Source organism: Botrytis cinerea, chromosome 5 (genome assembly GCF_000143535.2).
Source record: "Botrytis cinerea B05.10 chromosome 5, complete sequence".
Taxonomy (NCBI): Eukaryota; Fungi; Ascomycota; class Leotiomycetes; order Helotiales; family Sclerotiniaceae; genus Botrytis; species Botrytis cinerea.
The window spans coordinates 2,677,925-2,698,425 of NC_037314.1; the positions used below are offsets into that span (position 1 = coordinate 2,677,925).

Sequence of the window (20,501 nt, forward strand, 5' to 3'; positions counted from 1 at the left end):
GATGATGGGTGCGCTGGGCTGAGTAGTGCGGTCTCGCCGTTACTTTCTTGTGGTCGAGTTCTTGATATTCAGGGTATTGATAGACTTCGGAAACTAACCGAAACTCGGGGGCGCGGCGTTGATCTTGTGGAGTGCCATGGCTGTGAGGCTTTGACGGAGAACACCAGCTATTCAGATTTCAGTTGAGCCTCACGGAGCGATATCTACGGTTGCTTCCCGATATCAGGCAATCTTATGTCAGCGTAGTTCATCACCTCTTCAAGTCTATGAGCCGAGATGGTTGTGTGGAGCTTCTTTTTTAAGCACTGCAAAGATAGTGGATGTATGTCCTTGGTAATGTGGATACAGCTATGCACACTCAGTCGGAAGATTCTTATGGGAGATCGTCGATGAATCAGCCATGATGATGACTCAGAGATAAAAGATAAAAGATGGAAGACGCAAGATGACATGAAGCCACCACCACCATCGAATCTTACAGCCACGATCGAAGCTTGTCAGAAATGCGCTTGTCGCAGATGCATAATCGCGATCTGATACCTTGAAAATGACCTCATATTACATCTACAAGCCCTCTTGAAACGCATCTAGATAGTTATACACTCTATTCTCGCGACAGATCGTTGATCCTCTGCATGAAAACATGGTCTCAATCATGATTCTCTGCATCCATCACGAAATCGGCACATCTTATTGCAACCATTGCCGCAGGAGCCATGGTATGATGACTCACAATCTTAGGAAAAACACTCGCATCCGCAATTCTCACACCTTTCACCCCATGAACACGCAGTTCGTTATCTACCACCCCAGGAGCATTTTCATCGGTCTCAGAACCCATGCGACATGTCGATGAATAGTGGAACGTATTTCGTACTCTATTACGTATGAATTTATCCATTTCTTCATGGTTTCCATTCTCGACATCGAGATCTTGAGACTCGGATGAGAAGGTTACGGGACGCAGGAGAGGAAATCCGGAAGAAAGCATGGTTTTGCCGAAAGCAAGCGCGAGATGAACGGCGCGTCGGGCGAGGATTATATCGTTTGGATTAGAGAAGATGCCGAAATCAACCGCAGGATAGGAATGCGGGGATGGAGAAGTAAGACGTACGCTGCCGCGAGATAGGGGATTGCAGATTGTAGCGAGGATACAAAAGATTCCCATTTTGGAAAATTTGGATTGGTGTTCTTCCATGTCGTCCGTGGCGCTTACGGCGAGTGGTATTAATTCGATATCAGGGGCTACATTTTGGGGATTTGAGTGATGAAGAGGAGGTGTTTCTGTGGGTGAAGATTTGAAATTTGGGGATGAAGGATTTTTGATGCGTGGTCCGGTGGCATCCTCATTGAGGGATTGCGATCGGATGAAGAAACCAATTGTTTGAGATGGAAGACTCATGATACCGGTTCTGAAGAGAAGATATTTGCCGAGTTCGAGAATGGCTTTGAGGGGGGATACGGCGACTTGGATGATGGATTCGGAAATTGGAATTTCCCATGCAACGGGAATACTTGGATGATCGGTCTGAGGATTACGGTTAGTAATGGTGAGATTGTTGTCTTGGGGATGTTAAGATTGCATACGAAATTGGAACCAACTCCCGGTAGGTCGTGGATGACTTTGATTTTGTCTTCTTCGAGGTGTTGACGAGGACCAATGCCGCTGAAAATGTTAATATTAGACCAGAATCCATTACTTAGGTTTCGGAGCTGAAAATCCTAGCTTACCTCAACATCAACACTTGCGGCGAACCTAGCGCACCAGAGCAAATGATTACTTCTTTCTTCACCGTGGCTTCAAAAGTCTTGGTGGATGTTGGATCAGAAGTACCAAAGATAACTTTACTAGCACGAAGAACTCCGTTGTCGTCTGAAAATTCAATTCGATGTACAGTAGTGTTAGTACATATCGTCAAATGCTTTTCTCGCTCAAGAGCAACTTCTTTCGCAAGAAAAGAATGGAAAGTGGAATTTCGTTTTCTGTCTTCAGTGACTGTGTTGTATATCATAGCCAATCCATCAACCGATGCATTTTCCACGTTCGTATCAGGAATTCGAGAAAATCCCATTTTGTCAGCTGCATCAGTAAACTTATACATGATATACAGTTAGCAAGATAATCCTCGATGCGAAATAAGGATATACATCTCACACTCTCAAACACTTCCATCCCCACTCCTCATACCCAAAAGATTTCATCCCCCACTGTCCCTGGGTGCCTCTCTCTCGCTCTTCCGCCCCCTTAACATCCTCCCCTACAACTCTCTCCATCTTCTGAAAATAAGGCTCGACATCTTTCCACCCCCATCCTTCACATCCCATCTCCTTCCAGCCTTCATAATCTCCCTTCGTGCCTCGAGTATATACTTCACTATTCACTCTACTAGCTCCCCCTAACAGTTCCGCTCGAAAGACCAGAGACTCTCGATCATTGCAATGTTTCATAGGAGAACAAATCCAAGATTTGGCGCCGGAGGAGGGAGAGTAAATGTTAGAGGAAAGAAGCGGGATCCGCGAGAGAAAGGTATCATTTGCGGGACCGCGTTCGAGGAGGAGAATCTTGTGGGTTGTGGAGATGCTGAGTTGGGAGGCGAGAACACAGCCGGAGGTTCCGCCTGTGGGGAATGAATGGGGTTAGGGAGATGGGAGATGGGAGATGGGAGAGGAGAGGAGAGGAAGGAGAAAACAAACCTCCGATTATTATATAGTCGTATTCTTTCTCGTCTGCATATTCGGGGGATTTTTCGGGATATTTGCGAGAGAATGGCCAGGGCATTCTGGAGGGGGTTTAGGAATTACTTGGTTGTGATGGAGTGAGGAGTTGTTGCTAGATGGATTGTGTGAATGATGGGGTCGAAAGAGTGTAAGAATTCATTGGGATATAGGGGGTTGGAAGTAGTGCTTGTTGGATAACAGTTGGTTGCCAAGATGATGTTATTTCATGTCATTTATTTGCAATACAGTCAGCAAATATTGGGTCTGTCGATTATTGTGTTGGTTGTTTTACTTTGGATGGTTCATTGTGTGTGCGTGTGTGTGTGTGCACAAGCTGATCTCGTAGTGGTTTAAAGGTGGTAGTGACTAGAAATGAAGATTGTAGATGCTTTTTTTCTTCTAATTCGGAAAATGCTCCCCGTGCTTTGTTTGTATAAACACAAGCAACATGATGTATCTGTTTGAGAGCGGAAGCATAAAGACTATTGCAAGGAAAATTCAAGACTTGTCAAGTATAGGTGCAGGTACTAGGTACCTTTTCGGTCTGAGGAAAGAGAACCAAATTCCAGACCCAAAAAAATAATAAGGCGTCTGAACGTCTTCTCTTGTATATCGAGTGTATAGAAATGGCTATATATACTCTAAAACAGCGCGACAGCTACAATAACGAAGAGGTAACTTGGCCGAGTGGTTATGGCGCCAGTTTCAGGCTGACCTGATTCATCTATATTACTGGTTCGAAAGAGCGAGGGTTCGAATCCCTCAGTTATCAATTCAAGAAATCTTTTTGCAGTTTTCATTTTGGACGTTCCGATAGATGTGATTAAGACAGATTTGGAGGTTTATATTTTGCCGTCTAAAACGTACGCGATGCGCCTGTGCGCTTACTCAATATTTTGGGTCTGTGCATTGGAAGCATATGGTGGTGGGGTTGAGAGTTTTGCCTCAGTGCCCCTCCCTCTTCAGCCATTAATTCGTTTTTTCTACCTCCATCTACCATTTATATAAAAGGTAGATTGATTCTCTGGATTCAAACAAGTATGATCTTATATTACTACCAACAACCAAGAGAGTGAACTGTCTGACCACATTTTCAAGGATGTAAGTAACTATTAGAGAAGCTGCCTTGAATCGAAAGAAAGTAATGCTGTATGTAGAAAGCACGCCAAGGACATTAAGCGTATTAGGCTCTGTCATAGATGTTGATTAGAGATTAGGGATGTAATGTATATGATGTATGTATGTATGTATGTATGTATGTATGTATGTATGAACATGTTTATTAAAAAAGGGGTTTTTGGAATTGACAGCTCGCCATTTATCAAGTAAGTAAGTACCTAGAGTTAGGAATTCCGAACAACTAAGTACTCTTCGGAATGATATGGAGAGAGTTACTAGTAACTCTAATCTATATATATGGCTTGGTACCGGTATTATTATTCTCTCGAGACCTTAGATAGATATATGAATTGGGATTGGATTGGATTTTGATGTAATATTCATTTACGTTGTTTATAGATTCATTATAGGGGAAGGAAGACATGTACAATATGATATACACAAATTACCGAACCAAACGGTTATTGAAATAATTCGCTGTGCGATCGGCCTGATATCTGGAGTAGAGTGTTTGTTGGAAGTTGGAGGGAGAAATGTGTAGTAAATGTATAGAACGTACACTACCTGGTTGTTTGGAGGTATAATCTGTAAACATTAATTATATCCAGAATTGATCATTGGTGAACTATTGAATGGGTAGTGAGTGAATGGTGGGACTTGAAGACCGAAGCTCGATTTACAAAATCCATTGATATGTATATAGTGTTTTATAAGGTCGCTCTTGTATGAACAAACAGTAATGTCACATGACAAGCCTCGCTGGCACAATTGGTTAGCGCGTGGGCCTTTTAAGCCCAAGGTTGAGGGTTCGAGCCCCTCGTGAGGCGATTCTTTTGCAATTTTTTGCATTTTTAATTAATAACAGGGCGATGAGTATATTTTGCTGTGTAGCATTGTTCATTCGTAATGTAACTTGTGGAGGAAGTTGCAATAGGAAAATTGAGGAATTTTTTTAACATCTTACAATGTTTTGGCGCCATGCATCCATGTTATGAGAGAATCATCGACAACAGGGCTTTGTGATTTAGACTTTCACACTTGCTCCGATATCATGGCGTCAATAATAGTTTTGAACTTTCAATTCTCTGTCAAGCAGTGCTTACGCTTAACAAATTAACAGTTAATTCAGTCATCAACCGAGGGAGTTGTTACTAGACTCCAGAAGCTTTACTCTCCCATGACTTCGCTCATACGACCTATATGTTTACTCCTGGTTCAATAATATGAGTCTTTCGTCTAGTTATGAAATCTTTAAAGAAACTTTCTTATGAGTGAGTGACTGATGGAAATATTCCTGAATCCAACCACTTGGAATGATTGATCCACCTAGACCCACATAGATACGATACTCCATACCCGGCGCGTACGCTTACTGCAAAACGAGACGACCTGGAGTAGGAGGAAGGACAGGTATGTAGAATGCGGAGGGAAGATACTTGTAAATATGTGACTCTTCTTTTGATATCTGTTACTAGCAAGTACACACTAGTGATACTGCTGTGTACATTTGTGATCCTTCCGCTTCGTGTTATCACCCTGCAGTGCAACGCATTGACATCTGATAATCTGCTGTGAACATCTTATCGAGATACGAGAAAGCTTATGGTCTGCTGCCAGTCGGTACTCGAACACTGAACACCATGTCGTGGCTCAAGACAAAGCTTAATGCAGTGTCTTCAGGTCGATTCGAGGCTTACATGCAGATGGGACACTGTGGTAACCCTCGACAAGATTTACACTGCTTGATAATTGAAAGCCCATCGGCATGGATAGAAGCATGACGATCATCGTTCATGAGCATAATGTTCATGTAGTTGTCCTGATACACCAGCGTCCACGTCGATGTGTATATAGAAGAGAAGAGCAATCAGTCCCGTCGCTTATGTAGTTGTGGCTGGAGAGTAAGTGGCTGGATCCACCAATAGCTCCACTTGCTGTCGACCGATTTGGCAGGTCCACACCATTTGGAAAAAGTGTATGGAGAAATTTGATAAGCGGTCAGATTGCTAACGATTAATCGCTGTCAGCACGCCTTTCGCTTTTCGGGGCGACACACCGGTAGTGAAGAGTAGATTCTAAATATATCTGTTGAAATCTGGGTGTATATAAGTAGGAGAAAGAGGTGACGATAGCTTCAATCTTTTAGATATACCTGCCTGCGGATTATTTCTTGTTCGTCTTATTCATACTCAACCCTTCTCTACTTCGACTGATGGACGAGACCCAGCCATTGCTCGCGCCGGTACCACCGCCTACAACCGCAGCTGGGCAATTTCCATACATACCGGATGTCAATGTTCCAAATGATGAATCTTTTGATCATAGAGTCGATTTCAACCCCAATGGAGACCCGGAAAATCCATTGGAATGGCCAAAGGCTTATCACAATGGAGTGATTTTGCTTTTGGCTTTCATGGCTTTCACAGTGTACGCACGCATCTCATATCATCCCACCTTTAATCAGACCTCAATATCTAACACTCCATCAGAACATTCACCTGTATCGGTGTAGTTCCTATCGCCCGACAAATCATCCTCGATCTCGAGAATCAAGAATCAAAATCTGCATCCGTTCTTCTGGTTACGATATGGGAACTCGGAGAAGCAGCTGGCCCGTTACTCATTGCCCCGCTTTCCGAAGTGTACGGTCGAGCGGCGGTTTTCAACGTGGCAAATGTTTTGTTTATTATCTGGACCGTCGTGGCTGCGTGTAGTGAGACGTCTCATTTGTTCATTCTGTCGAGATTCATGACAGGTTGTGCGGTGGCTTCGAATGTCTTGAATCCGGCGGTCATCGGTGATATGTTACCACCTGATCAAAGAGGCTCAGCTATGGCAACACTCATGCTTGCACCGCTTCTGGGTGGTGCTATTGGGCCTGCTATTACTGGAGCAATTGCTCAGTCGATTGGATGGAGGAATGTCCTTTGGTTTGCTGCGGCTATGGCTGGTGTTTGCGAGCTTTGTTTCATTCTTCTCTTTCGGGAAACGTATAAAAGTCGTATCTTACAACGAAGAATTGCAAGGCTGAAAAAGCAAAAGAATGAGGATGGTTTGGCACTCAAGGTGGTGGTCGAGGAAGAGTGTGAACATACAGCGATTGCTATATGGAAAGCTATCAAAAGACCTGCGGCAGTATTTGGGGGATCTTTTGTGCTGCAAATTTTGTCATTTTATGGTGCAATTGTGTTCACATTCTATTACATCATGTCGACAACTTTACCGGAGGTTCTCAAAACTGTCTATGGATTTGCTCCCGCGACAATTGGTTCTTCTTTCATCTCTTTTAGTAAGTTTTCAGCCATCCCTTAGAAAAGTCATACCTCTCACTAACACGAATAGGCGTTGGATCAACCTTTGCCGTCTTTCTTTGTAACATGCTTATAGATCGCGTTTACATCTATCTGCGAACCAAGAACAACAATCAATCACATCCAGAATTCCGCATGCCTCTCACTATAGTCAGCGGTTGCATTCTTCCCATCTCCATCGCGCTTTTTGGATGGACCGCCGCGAAAGGTTGGCCCGTTGCATTGCTTCTCTTCTTAGTCGGTCTTCAGGGCTTCGCTATCTTAACGGGTATGGTTCCATTGATGGCTTATGTAGTGGATGCGTTTGGATTGTATTCGGCAAGTGCTTTGACGGCGGTGCTCATTACGAGATGTTTGACGAGTACATTTTTACCGTTGGTGGTTGGTCCGTTGACTGATCAGTTGGGATATGGATGGGGATTTATGATTGTTTCGGGAGTGTGTTTGATGGTGGCGCCGGTGCCATGGCTGGTTATGAGATATGGTGAGAAGTGGAGACAGTGCTCTGCGTATACGAGGGATGATTGATTATGATTTATGACTGAATTGAATTATGAATGTCGGGATTTGGAATATGTGGAAAATATGGATGTCTGGGAAAACTGTGTTTGATTTGGCTATAAAGGTTTATATAAGAATACATATCATGGTATAGCACGCAGATAATCTTGTCTTTACGCCAAATCTTGGTCCTTTTGGGCAAGGCTAGAGGTGACAAAACCCGAAGCAAGTACTCTAAGATAATCAATGCTTCAAAATACGTGAGAAATCTAATATACCAGAACAAAGCAGCCCATACCTCTCTGTAGAATCAAACGCACCATTTCACGATTGATTTAGTCACTGAATCTAGATCAAATGTGCTATTCAAATCCCCTGGAAAAGATGGAATTGTGTATGATTTTCCTTTGATGAAATAGCTGCTCAAGGTGCAAGCGCAAAATGAAGCACCTCAGACTCAGCAGACCTGAGATGATATTGACGAAACCGCTTTCTCAATCAAGCGATTTATCTTTCATTGCCTGGTGACTAGAATTTCATCTTTAAATTTATTATAAATATCACTACATGGCTTCAGCTGTCAGTGAACTCTTCGCTCCCGAGCCTCCCCATCTTTTGTTGTCCATACAAGAAGATTATGAATATCTCATCATAGCATAAATATACTCTCATAACGATTACATACCTCGAGTCATTTTTGATCACTTCGATTTGGGTGGGGAAGAAAGTATTGTCTTCTCTGATGCTTCTGTCGAATTTAATCTAGTTATATCTTCCTATAAATCTCGGCAGTACTAGTGTGAGTCGCAGATAATCGTATCGTGTTATATAATTTTTCGGAATATTTTGTCGAGATCTCAAAACTAGATGGCGCTTATTCTGCGGAAAAGATACAAGATGTGCTTGAGAAGTTATGGGGGTAGTCGAAGGCGTAGCGGATGTTCTGGCATCTTCAGCGTGGTTTGGAATCTGTGGGGGGGGGGACTGGGTATGGAGCGTTTTTTAGGGGGGGGGGAAATGATTTTCGATTTATGAGTTGGAGGGTGCTGGATTAATGAAGAAGTGTTCTCGTCTATTCTATTTTATAGACAGAAACAAGTGGGAGCTAACCTAGAAATTGAATGCACTGTGCCTTGTGTTCAAATATGTATGTATGTTCTGATCTTAGTACCTCTGGTATGAGCAGATGAATGCAGATTTTCATCCAAATGGTAGAGAGTATGTTGGTTGTATTCTTATATTTTGGAAGTGATCTACGTGCGCAAGGGACCTCCCAGGAAATCAGCAAAGCGATATTCGATTGAGAGTCCCTGAGTGTTGTCTTTGAGAATTGTAATGGCCAAGCAGAGCCATGACTAGTCGATTCAAATCAAAATGGAATACCTCAGTAAGTAAAAACGACAAAGAAGTAGCGTTCAACACAGGATCGAACATGCAACTTGGCAACTGGCGTATGGCGCGCGTATTATCAAGGGAATTCTGTGCGGAACTGATGAAATGATATTTTGACTATTGAGGAACGAAAAGAGAATAATGGATTGGTGCGTATGATATGCCAGGAATCATACTTGCAGAAATATAGCTACTACATATTTTCTACTTCGGAGGTCACTTTAACAGTACTTCTGCGTTGCTTCATCTGGGATTGTCTTGGGATAAAATATATAAAGGGAGAATAAGTAGCTTGAATATCTGTGTCTGAAGCAGAGTAGTTGGCAAGGGGTGTGAAGAAGGGGAGATGGAATCGATTAGTTTTACACCATTTGGAAATACTGTGTTCTGAGCTCGATACATTTGAGTCCGGGTCCGGAACTCTATATTGGGCTACTAGGTAGGAGGTAGTGTATTTTCACACATTGCCTCGAGATCTATCGGTACCATTATCTTCCAGGAACGATGTTTATGAGGAAATCAGATGGAGTCAGGAAAGATGGGGTTATGCTTTTAATACTTGGTACTTGTACAGGTGCTTGAAAGTCCAATTACTGTTCGATGATAAAAAAAAATCTCGACATCTGAATCCACCTGGAACATTTGATCCCTTGCAGATGGTCCCTTTGCTTGGATGTTTGTAACGCCTGGAATCTCTTAATTCAGCTGAGACGCTGATTTTATCCTGATTGTTGAAATATTATTCACGCATTCACATTTAGTAGTATTTTCTAGTGTCAGGATTGCTTTTATGAGAGATAGACCGACAAATGCAGTCTCGTTTGAACCTTGGAAAGAATTACTTGATTTGAATGATCTACTCGCTATTGTTATGATTCGTTATGTCCACGAAGACAGGAGTGCAGGGGAAATAAATGGATTGAATTAGATTTTGTCAGTGGTCCAAGATTTTAATTTCAGGCTTTTGATGATTCTGACATTCTTTGCATGATCTTGATATTTCCATCATGGCTAGTTTCTTACTATATGTATACGTATATACACATACCCCGCGTGTGGGCAAAGGAACGGATCTGATATTCGCTCCTTTCAATCCAGACTGGATAATCGCGTGCTTTCAATGTTCGAATGTAAATCAGGAAATCAGATAGTCTTCTAAGTATAATCTTAGAGTTGACTTCCAGATCATGTGTATGAACAATTCACTCTTTTCTCCTCGTGTGGCATGATCTGGTATTTGAATGAGTAAGGACTGGCTGGTTATATTTGCTACTGCTAACTCGTCTGAGTATGGACATTGACGTTGATCAGATATCCAGTCACCATGGCCTATTCTTACCATGTTAGTTCTTGAACAGTTGATGATAACACCCTCCGCTGGAGAAATATCCGCGGTGTCGCTAGTATGAATGGTTGTTAGATTTGTGGTATTTGTCTGTTTCATGTCGTATCTTCCATACAAGCGCCCCATCATTAGGTCTTCTCTTATATGATACGAAGAAAGCTCAGAGAGATACAGAAACAATATAAGAAGTCGGAATGTCCTACAGCAAAGAAAACGGGGAAATTTGACTACTTCAATGAATATTTAAATAAATCAGCCATGTATAAAACCATCGAGTCTATCAGCATGAAAAGATAGCTCAGCTTGTCTTTAATCAGATGGGCATTTAGAATATCATTTCCATGAACCAAGGCAGGACGATTGTGCTATCAAGGGGCTTCGCTAGTTATCGATCACGACCTTTTCTCCGTTGTTAGTTGTTCGAGGAGGGAATTACGCGGTGGGGCTTACTTGCCATTGTGGATACAGCAGAGGACTGACAGGTGGATAATTTGGAGCTCAGTGAAAGAGGAGAGAAGTGATTTTGTCCAAGAGGTTGATGAGCGTTGGAGTTGCCTACGTTGAAGCGAGGGAGGGTTAGACTACCGATGGGAATTTTGATCGGTTATGGGAGGCGTGGTGGAGGGAGGATTGTAGGTTTATGTGAAGATAGATAGTCATAATAAACTTCGTGTATACCTGTTAGTTTCATGGAGTTTATCCAAAAAGAAATATATGACCAAAAAACGACCGAGTAGTCAAATACCATCCATCCACTACCTAGATATTAATTAACCAAAGATCTAAACCCTCCTTCCCTTGACATGACAAAACATCGGAAAATTCGGCCGCTGGTCTCCGCATCTGACAGCTCCAATGCTTAAAAAACGGTACAACCACAAAATGAAGAAGACCTTTGAAAATCCAAAAATATGATATCAACCATCGGATTTAAACCGATTTTACTATGCGTAAACTCCCTACACAGGACTCGAACCTGTAGCCTCAAGATTAGGAGTCTTGCACGCTACCATTGCGCCAGCAGGGATATTATGTGATGTTGGTGGTCGATTTTCAAACTGATTTATAAAGGAAGTGCTGGGGCTGTGCTAGAAGCGAAGAATTCTAGGTGGGGTGTACCGGCATGGAAAAAATCAAAATCAATTCGAACATTGAGTGTTTTGGTCTGGAATTCTCCACACGGATAATGTTTTAGTGAAATAATCTTTTACGAGAATTAGATTTCGTAACAAATTTTGTCTTGAGGCTCGAATTCTGGATAGATAGATGTTAGACTCTTGATAGGACTGTTCATCACAAAGTTAAATTGTAAACGAGTTGGCGCCTGCATTGTTTCATAGCCTGTGTATTTAGGAGGGAGTTGGAATATAGATAGAGAGGGGCAACCCTCTGTGCCTCTAAAACATGGAAAATGTTACACTTGAGCCTTACAGATTTCCGTCAAAACTTCGGCAGGTTTCTTCGCAGGCTCTAAAACAAACTGGCCATTGCTGACTGCTCAAGTCCAGAGCAAAAAGATGAATCTCTGTGCACAGATTCAAACTGAGCAAGGTAGAAGATTCAACATTATCTGTGAACCTCTCTATAGGAATCGAACCAATATCTCCGGAATCAGAATCCGACGTGCTGACCATTACACCAAGTGAGGATTTTAAGAAAATTCGGTATGTAGGCACGACAAGCTATATCAAAATATATTCAGTTTTTTATTTCGTCGACGGCGGTGGAGTTGGTGGAGAATAGCATGGGGAATCTTTTTGTCACGCAAGCGAAGTATTGGTCGAAGCCCCCTTTTCCCCACTTGCTCCTGCCTAGAACAGAAGAACAATAGTTCCAAAGATGTTGTCAGACTTTCAGAACTTCAAAAATCTCATGAGTGTATTTCAGTACTTAGAAAATGATCCATCACATGTTGAGCCATCGATTAGCCAATCATAATGTTTTAATTATCAAGATCTTCACTCTGCATCATTTGTTGCATATCGTAAAAAGGGCGAAAGAAAAGGGCCTCCAGTTCCAAGTCAAACGCCCTTAAGATGCCCTTTTGTGCAAATTGTTGAGCAATTTTGTCGACCAATCCAGTGGCAATCAGATCATGCATCTTACGTATAGATGTGCAACACTACGTCTCAAGGCATCTCAAAAATAATTGTGATTGGCGCAAGACTGTAAGCTTGCATACTTGTATGGGATATGATTGGATAATATGTAGGGCGTTAAAGCTCCGCCTCAAATCCAGGTTTATCAAACGATTTGTTGCACCTCTAATCTTCAATGTGCCCTTTTGCTGCTGTGCCCTCCTCTCGCCCTCCCTTTGCCCTCGCCCTCGCCCTTAGCCCCATCTTTGAATACTTTCACTTCGTTAATCAGTCACCCAATCATATCCACTTACTCCCTCTGCAGATCCAGATTTGAACACATGTTGCACATCGCACCTTTTGTTGCACATCATAATTGATGTTGGTGGTGTCCAATAGCTCAAAGATCCGAGAGCTGAATGAGGTGGATACCCGAGTGTCCCGAGAACGAATAGAAAAGCTGATACGAATGAATTTTGTGGATTGGCTACGGAGACATGGATGACAATATCATGGCAAAAACGTGAAAACCACGCTCAATATTTTCAGATGTGCAACAAATCGAAGAATCAAAAGTTTGAACATAAGAACAGAAAAGAAACGTGATCCCAAGGAAAGTCATGAGACTGGTTATGTAATCAGGCTTTTTTCCATTCGCTGATTATTTTGAAGATTCCTTTCATCTGTCGCGTAATGCTAATGTCAAGCAAGCATCAACTTCATCAAAAGCATCATTTCGTTATCCTTTCTATTCATTAACATCATACGGTTGATGCAAGTCTCTATGACTGCATCTCGTTACTGGCTAAGGTTTCCGAAGTTTGGGCTTGCTTCCGGCTCCGCTTTTGCATGTTTCAGCTAGCAGCAGGCCAAGTCCAACACCACAATGCACGTTTGAACGATGTCGTGAATATTACATGGGAAACCCCATGTTTTACGCTTGACGATCAGGAAGATGAGGGAAAAAAGCGATACAACATCAAGTGTTATTCTGGCAACATTTCTGATATATCTTGCTTGTTTCCCTAGGTGAATACATAACACACAAGGGTTATCGAGCATGCTGTTTGTGCGCAGATAATCATACGTGCGAACTTTGATGCGAGATAGGTCTCCAAAAACTACGCACAAGCAGGTTCAGGTTCTCTACCATTTTGGAAAGGGGCTGTATTATCTAGAAAATATTTGCGGGCTTCATGCTCGAAATTAATTCCGCAAGCAGTCTTTCGGATTTTGATTTCTATACTGTCTGGTGTGCTGGAGTAGTATCAATCGAGAAGCACAAGACAATCGATTTTGGATGGAGCGTCTATAATTTGACTAAAGTGGACAAGGCGGGGTAAACTACTCGGGGGAATACAACCATGCTCGGGAAAGTTTTCTCTCAGTGGACTTCACATACCGATTATTAATCATTCCATCCGAGCTACGAATTTTGTTAGGGAGAGAGTACTTCGCAAAATCCATGAATCTGAAACCAGTCTTACAACAATCTTTGCGAAGTACATGGCTTTTGAGAAGCTAAATGAGACATCTAGCCCTGTCCATGTAATGGTCTGGGTGGTATTGTCGATTCTATATTGTCAAATTTTGCACCCTATTTTAACTCGGACAATCCATAAGTGGTTAGTCATTCTAGTCTTGGGGATCTTTGTTGCACTTCTAAATCTCTAGAATTATAGGATATGAGCTTGATAGTGCAAGGCTTGACGACAGTGGTAGTACCACATACATCAGAATGATTTCTAAATGGGTCCCTATGTGCTTAGATCTTATATAATGGACGCAATCAGTTGACTAAACCGTTCAATTCTTACATGGTACTTATAGGTTAATCCCTCAAGTATCTGTCTATGTCTTCAGATAGGAGGGATCAAACCTTGAACGTGTACTACTTCTACGTACTTGGGGATTTAAGTGCGCATACCGCATATCATACCAGTACTTGGGATGACTGTTCACTGCAGTTGGCAAGGTCTGCATATCTTCAATCACTCCTGTGTAGTCTTTTTTTACAATCATCTTTTGCCGATGCCATAATACATTCATTGTGAATCTGATAATCTACTATTGTAATTTCAAGGGTGCAAGGACCGTGCAACAGTTTTCACATCCGTCATTGGTCTTCCCGTCTACCGTTCTGGAAGCTTAAACACCCGGACGATGAAGATCGTGCGCAAGTGTTGCTTGTTTCACATCACTCTTATTTTTATTCTGAGCCAATAATGACTTTCTTTGTTTACTAGCCCATGGTTAAAAAACATGTGTTGATTTGTTCGAGAATTCTCAAGATCGAATGGTGTCAAACTCCATCTCTCATCGCATCGTTTCTTCAAGGCATGGTTTCAATTGATTGGACCCATCAAAGTCAGACGTTCAAGGGGTGGCTCTTTGTACCCCAATCCCTTTGATTCTCAATCAGGCAGTCATGTCCTTAAATAATGCTAGTTTATCTATCAAATCTTCATTGTTGGTCACTGAAGCAATCCTAATCGAGATTGAAGCGAATTTTGTTGCCCCATCGTTTGTTTTGAGTTTGAAATTTGATATCGATCTATTGTTTCTTAACTACGGATCGCTGGAACGACAGGTGACAAGTTTCAAGGAGAATCTATGTTCCTGTGTCATGTTCACAATATGTACGATTTATAAGAATGATTTATTAATCGATGAACCCATTAATATCCCTTCCAGCTGTCAGGTTCTCCTAAAATAATGAAGGCATCCAAACAATCTTTGAATATACGTTAATCTGTGTGAAAAACTTCTTCAACAATGATTTCTGTTGCAAACTTTCTCCAGGCTGGACAATGGAGACCGTTGTTGGTTTTTGCAACTCTCATAATATGTCTCTTTACAATTTCATCTCTCAGTCACCTCCCACAATCAACGCTGCGGCGTCGAGCATTACATGGTACGTTAACAATACCTCCGTTAACAATTACCCCATTCTCAAGGATATCTCTTCTAAACTAGTACAGCAGATAATTATATTGAAGAACGAGGCTTTTTAGAGGCAATAAGCGGTGCCGCTGGAAAACTTCTGAGCGGAGGTAAGAGTGGAGGCGCCTTATCGACAATAGGAGAGTTGTTCTCCGGGAATATATCAGGAATTGTTAGTGGGTTAGCAGCAGACATAGCTGTACCTGCAGGATTTCTGGGGAATGGCCTCGCCCTGGGTGTTATTGCCGGAATGATGAATATGACCGTACCAACTACAAATGCGAGCGGTTTTAACTTGGCAGCGCAAAATCTTGGCTCTGGACTTACAAAGAGCTTGGTTGGATCCATTTCAATCGCACCAGTCGGTACCGATATGACAGCAGCAAAAGCTGCAGCCAATGATTCAATGACTATGATGATAGGAGCTGGAACAATAAATGGGGCCGCTCTTGCTCTCGCACAAGGTTTAGGAAGTGGAGCTTCCCAAGCATTAAATTTCACAGCACCATCTGAGAAGGCTGCATTTAATACTAGTGGTATCAATGGCGCAGCTGGAAATCTAGGCCAGGGTCTCTCATCCACATTTCTCTCTGGTATTAATACTACCAGTCTTTTATCAAAAGCAATGTCTACTGTCAACATAAACGACCTGATACAAGGAAATGGTACTCTTCTTGGAAGCTCCCTAAGCCAAATCGCCACCGGTGCCGGTACTGGCCTTGGACAAGGTACGTCTGTTGGTCTCGGACTTCAGAATGCAGCTATGATGGAAACATCTCCCAATGGATCTGCTGGAGCTGTGCAAGACTTCACTATGGGACTTACATCCAGCTTTTTGCAAAATGGCACATTGTCGAAATTAATGACTTCGATGATGGGCTCCACAGGTCTCTCAGCTGCAATGGGTATGGGTGTAACGGAAGCAGATATGGATTCGAGCTCCTCTTCTGCGACTTCTTTCCTCTCTAATCTCAACATCGCGGCAGTAGCACAAGGTTTCGCAGTGGGATTTCTTGATGGTGCTGGAAATACTCTGGCAGGATTACCTACACCCCCGATGCAAACACTGATGTTTAATGATTCTATTGGTGGAGCAGCGACGGGATTCGGTCTTGGTTTAGGTTCACAGGGTACTACACTTGTGAAGCAAGTACTTGCAGATCCATCAATTATCTCAAATTTTACCAAGTCAGCGACTACCAAACGCCATATTCTTCAAAATCGAGCCATGATTCCATCATCCCGCGTATCAGTCATTCAACGTCGCGATTCGAGCCCCTCTTCTGGTAATGGTTCTTTCATCGACGCTCTTAATGCTACAACTCTCGACCCGATCCTACAGATGGGAATTGATACTATTGGCTGTGCGGGTGTAGGTGGACTAGCTTCAATTGGCCTTGGACTTTTCGAAACTGGAACTATCGATGTCAATCAATTGAGCGGGATACTCAAAATGAACAAAAACATTACGAATAATCAAACATTTATCCTCGAAAATGGGGGAAATACATATACCATTAATCTCGCCAAAATGGATATCCAGATTAATGGCATGCCAATAGTGAGGGCAATTGTAGCGATTGTTCTACATAGTAGGTTATTTTTCTTTACATGAATTACAGAAACAGAAACAGTCAAGCTAACAACGTCTCAGTTATTTTCGCTATCCTAACCTACTTCATCCTCGCGCCAACATACATTCTAGTACACAGCACCAAACGTGTAACAGCCCTCTCCTCCCTCCCCTCTCCATTCCCAACCTTCAAATCTCCCATTCTCACTACCTACGCTCCGGCTCTTCTCTACATTCTCTCACCAATCCTCATCATCGCTACCTTCATCCTCGGTTTCGTTATCAAAGGATCTTCATCCTCATCCCTCTCCGCCCACGGAATCATCGGTATAATCCTCCTGATCCCTACATTCTTCGCTTTCGCAACATCCGCCACAGCCATCCAACGCAAAAACCCCATTTTGAAGACAGTATACAAGTGGAGCTTCGCTATAACGATGATCGTAGCTGTGTTGGTACTCTTTTCCGGATTTATCGATCTTGCAAATTATAGTTTCTGTGCAGTCCAAGCATTGCCGATCGTTGTGTGGATCGTTCTTGGGGGAATTTTATTGGGGCCGATGGGGTTAGCGGGTGGGGTTGTGGGGATGGAGGGGTTACTTTCGAGACAGAGAGGGAAGAAAGGTGTTGAGATAAGACCGGAGATGCAGACGGGGAATGAGAAGGCAGGGAGTTATTTCGATGATGATGACGAGAGAGGAACGATTGCTGGAGGAAAAGTATAATTCACATGTGCGAGGAGTTGAAGCGAAATTATTTCATTGTATGATTATGACAGGATACCCGGGATTGGGCTGCCAGTTCACTTTTTTCTTTTTCTTTGTGTTCAAAATGAAGAACCTTGTATTATCATTATTATTATTACTATCATTAGATAAGTTACTAGTCTTTAGATATTTTTAATGCAATCGTCTATCAGGTATAGACTTTCAAAGATTATAAGACTGTTGCAAAAATTTGGAGCGAGCAAGTTAAGCATAGAATGATGTGTGACCAATCGAAGAGAAAGACTCTATATTTGAGACTATGTAGAATTATGTACAAAATTCCAACGGTATATGTATACCATGCGTTTCCATCAATCGTAAAAATCCCATTATATATCCAGTTCCTAAGCGCATGTTTCCGTAATTAATATTGTATGGGTATCATCCAACCCTTGGTCTGAAATGCAAATTCAAACTCTAGAATGCAAACCAAGGCCCACGCACGCCATGCAATAAATGACTTTTGTTATTATAAGAAACATTTTCCTGCAGTTTTCTCAAGCGAGAGCTTTCTCACCATCTCCAGCTGCCTGTACAACCGGCACTCCAGCCTCTACATCTCTTGCTTTCTTCGCTTTCTTAGCTTCGAGTCTTAACTTCTCCTGCTCTGCCAATCCCACTTTGGTGGTCTCGTGTTCTTTACTGAGCACATGTTGACCAATAGCAAAACTAATTGCTAAGCCCAGTGCTGCAAATACTACGTATATAATCCACTGTATTTCAATTAGCATTTCTCATTACTTGATGTGGACCTCTCATTAGAGCCCCCCCCCTCGAGAGACTTACCATAATCCTTAAACTTCCCCAATAAGCATCCCTGGCAACTTCTCTTCCAGCAGCAGGTAAGTCCTTAACAATATCCACACTGGCACCCGCACTTCCACCACTCAATTCTGATGCCACGCTACTTCCCAGCGCGTTAACCAATTCCGCACTTCTCTTCTGCATTTCGTTTTGAAATACCACACTTCCTACCACCACACTAATACTCGTACTGAGATTTCTCGTAAATCCAAATGTAGCGGTTGCCGTCGCGATATCCGCCTTTTTAACCAGGGTTTGTAGAGCGATAAGTGGGGATTGGAAATTGGGTCCTACGCCAATCCCGGCGACGATTTGATAAATGATGATTTTAGACCAAGTAGCATTGCGTGGGAGATTGATAAATAGACCAAATCCAAGTGTCATAACCACCAGACCGAAATAAATGGGTGGGAGGTATTTGCCTGTTTTCTTGATGAATATACCTGTTCCCGCTGATGTCAAAGACAAGGAGAGAGCAAATGGTAGCAAATAGACACCAGAAAGTAGAGGGGTAGCGCCAAGAACAGCTTGGAAATAGAGTGGGAGATAGTAAGAAGCCGAAATGAAGACGAATCCATGACAGAAACAGACGCCCAGAGCCGCAACGTTAGATACATGCTTGAAGAGTCTAAGAGGCATGACTGGATATCGAGCAAATTTCCATTCGTTAAGCACGAAGAGACCGGCAACAAGAACTCCAAAGATTATCAAACAGATGACCGTGGCTGAATCCCATGGTTTTGTGACACCTCCGAATTCCAGACCAAGAAGGACCATAAGCGTACCACCGATGATTAGTAAACTTCCGAACCAATCTACGGCTTTTAGTCCATCCCATACTGGCGTTTTTGGATTATCGAGATGGAGGTAGAAGAAGAGTGCTATTGCGACTGTTCCCGTAATTGGCAACTATTAATTTTCAATTAGTATTCAAATTCATTCAAACCTGGAACAGAAGAAGATTGAAAGAGTAAAAACTCACATTGATATAAAAACACCATCTCCAACTAACTTTCTGGGTAAATGCACCTCCCAACAAAGGACCAATCGCACTAGCGAAAGCCCAAGTCATTCCAATCAAACCAAAGTATGCACCCCTCTTCCTCATACTGAACAAATCGCTAATACAGATATTGACTAGAATAATCAATCCTCCACCCCCAATTCCCTGGATTGCTCGCGCCACAATCAACATTCCAATACTAACACTGGTTGCTGCCAACAAACTCCCAATGAAGAATACTCCAGCTGCTATCAATAAAATCGGTTTCCGTCCCCATATATCTGAGAATTTACCCCATGAAGGTGTAGAAGCCGCATTTGCGAGTAGATAGGCGGATCCTATCCAAGTATATCCAGCATTTGAGTGGAAATGTTCGGAAATAGTAGGGAGAGCAGTGGTAATAATCGAGACATCGAGGGCAGCGAGGAAAACTGACGCGCAGAGTGACAACATGATAACAGTGGTTTGCAATTTCGTGCGCGAAGCTTCTGGATCCTGTGGAGAGGGCCCAGGAGGAGTCGCAGCATTGTGAGTTGTGGTGACATCAACGCTACTTTGATTCGAGGTATGATTTTCGGAATCAATGACTTCCTTTTCGCTATCTTCTGGAGTTACGGTGGTCGATGCGCGAGAATTGTGTAAGGTTTGATGTGTAGAAGATTCTGTAGGTATTTCTTGTGCTTTAATTGTTGTATCAACATCGTTTGTCTCGGTTGAAGTAGGCCCTGCCATTTTGGCGTTGTCGTACGTGTACTATGTACCCTACCAAGTACTCGGATACTTTTGTAAACTTCTATTGGTGTCGTCCAATCTCTTAGCTAACTTGATGATTTGAAATCAACCTTTGTCAATCTTTCTATGTATTAGTCGTTAGAAAAAGAAGAGATAGAAATAAAGAAAATGCTGTTGTTGTATATTAACTATGATTATTTCACCATCCAGTGTCC

At 42.4% G+C, this 20,501-nt stretch overlaps 4 protein-coding genes across 5 annotated transcripts; 2 read left to right on the top strand and 2 right to left on the bottom strand.

Annotated features, from left to right (window-relative positions):
* Positions 1 to 649: 649 nt before the first annotated feature.
* BCIN_05g07590 (hypothetical protein) lies at positions 650 to 3,291 on the bottom strand. The gene is made up of 5 exons (XM_024693210.1): positions 2,695 to 3,291; positions 2,156 to 2,618; positions 1,732 to 2,093; positions 1,588 to 1,666; positions 650 to 1,528 (listed from the first exon to the last, which is right to left on the bottom strand). The coding sequence occupies exons 1-3, from the start codon at positions 2,777 to 2,779 to the stop codon at positions 2,009 to 2,011; spliced, it is 633 nt and encodes a 210-aa protein (XP_024548995.1). The 5' UTR covers positions 2,780 to 3,291; the 3' UTR covers positions 650 to 1,528; positions 1,588 to 1,666; positions 1,732 to 2,008.
* A 2,451-nt stretch (positions 3,292 to 5,742) lies between these two features.
* BCIN_05g07600 (hypothetical protein) lies at positions 5,743 to 7,903 on the top strand. Its single transcript, XM_001550614.2, has 3 exons — positions 5,743 to 6,264; positions 6,327 to 7,126; positions 7,180 to 7,903. Exons 1-3 carry the CDS (start codon positions 6,050 to 6,052, stop codon positions 7,674 to 7,676), a joined length of 1,512 nt encoding a protein of 503 aa, XP_001550664.1. The 5' UTR covers positions 5,743 to 6,049; the 3' UTR covers positions 7,677 to 7,903.
* A 5,267-nt stretch (positions 7,904 to 13,170) lies between these two features.
* On the top strand, positions 13,171 to 17,912 carry BCIN_05g07610 (hypothetical protein). Of its 2 annotated transcripts, none has more exons than XM_024693211.1 (3): positions 13,171 to 15,378; positions 15,446 to 16,999; positions 17,062 to 17,912. In XM_024693211.1, exons 1-3 carry the CDS (start codon positions 15,240 to 15,242, stop codon positions 17,703 to 17,705), a joined length of 2,337 nt encoding a protein of 778 aa, XP_024548996.1. In that variant the 5' UTR covers positions 13,171 to 15,239; the 3' UTR covers positions 17,706 to 17,912. The 2 variants fall into 2 exon arrangements, with proteins under 2 accessions (XP_024548996.1, XP_024548997.1); XM_024693212.1 differs by having other exon boundaries at positions 15,449 to 16,999.
* Positions 17,913 to 17,977: 65 nt separating this feature from the next.
* Positions 17,978 to 20,501, bottom strand: BCIN_05g07620 (hypothetical protein). The gene is made up of 3 exons (XM_024693213.1): positions 19,534 to 20,501; positions 18,534 to 19,460; positions 17,978 to 18,460 (listed from the first exon to the last, which is right to left on the bottom strand). Exons 1-3 carry the CDS (start codon positions 20,284 to 20,286, stop codon positions 18,245 to 18,247), a joined length of 1,896 nt encoding a protein of 631 aa, XP_024548998.1. The 5' UTR covers positions 20,287 to 20,501; the 3' UTR covers positions 17,978 to 18,244.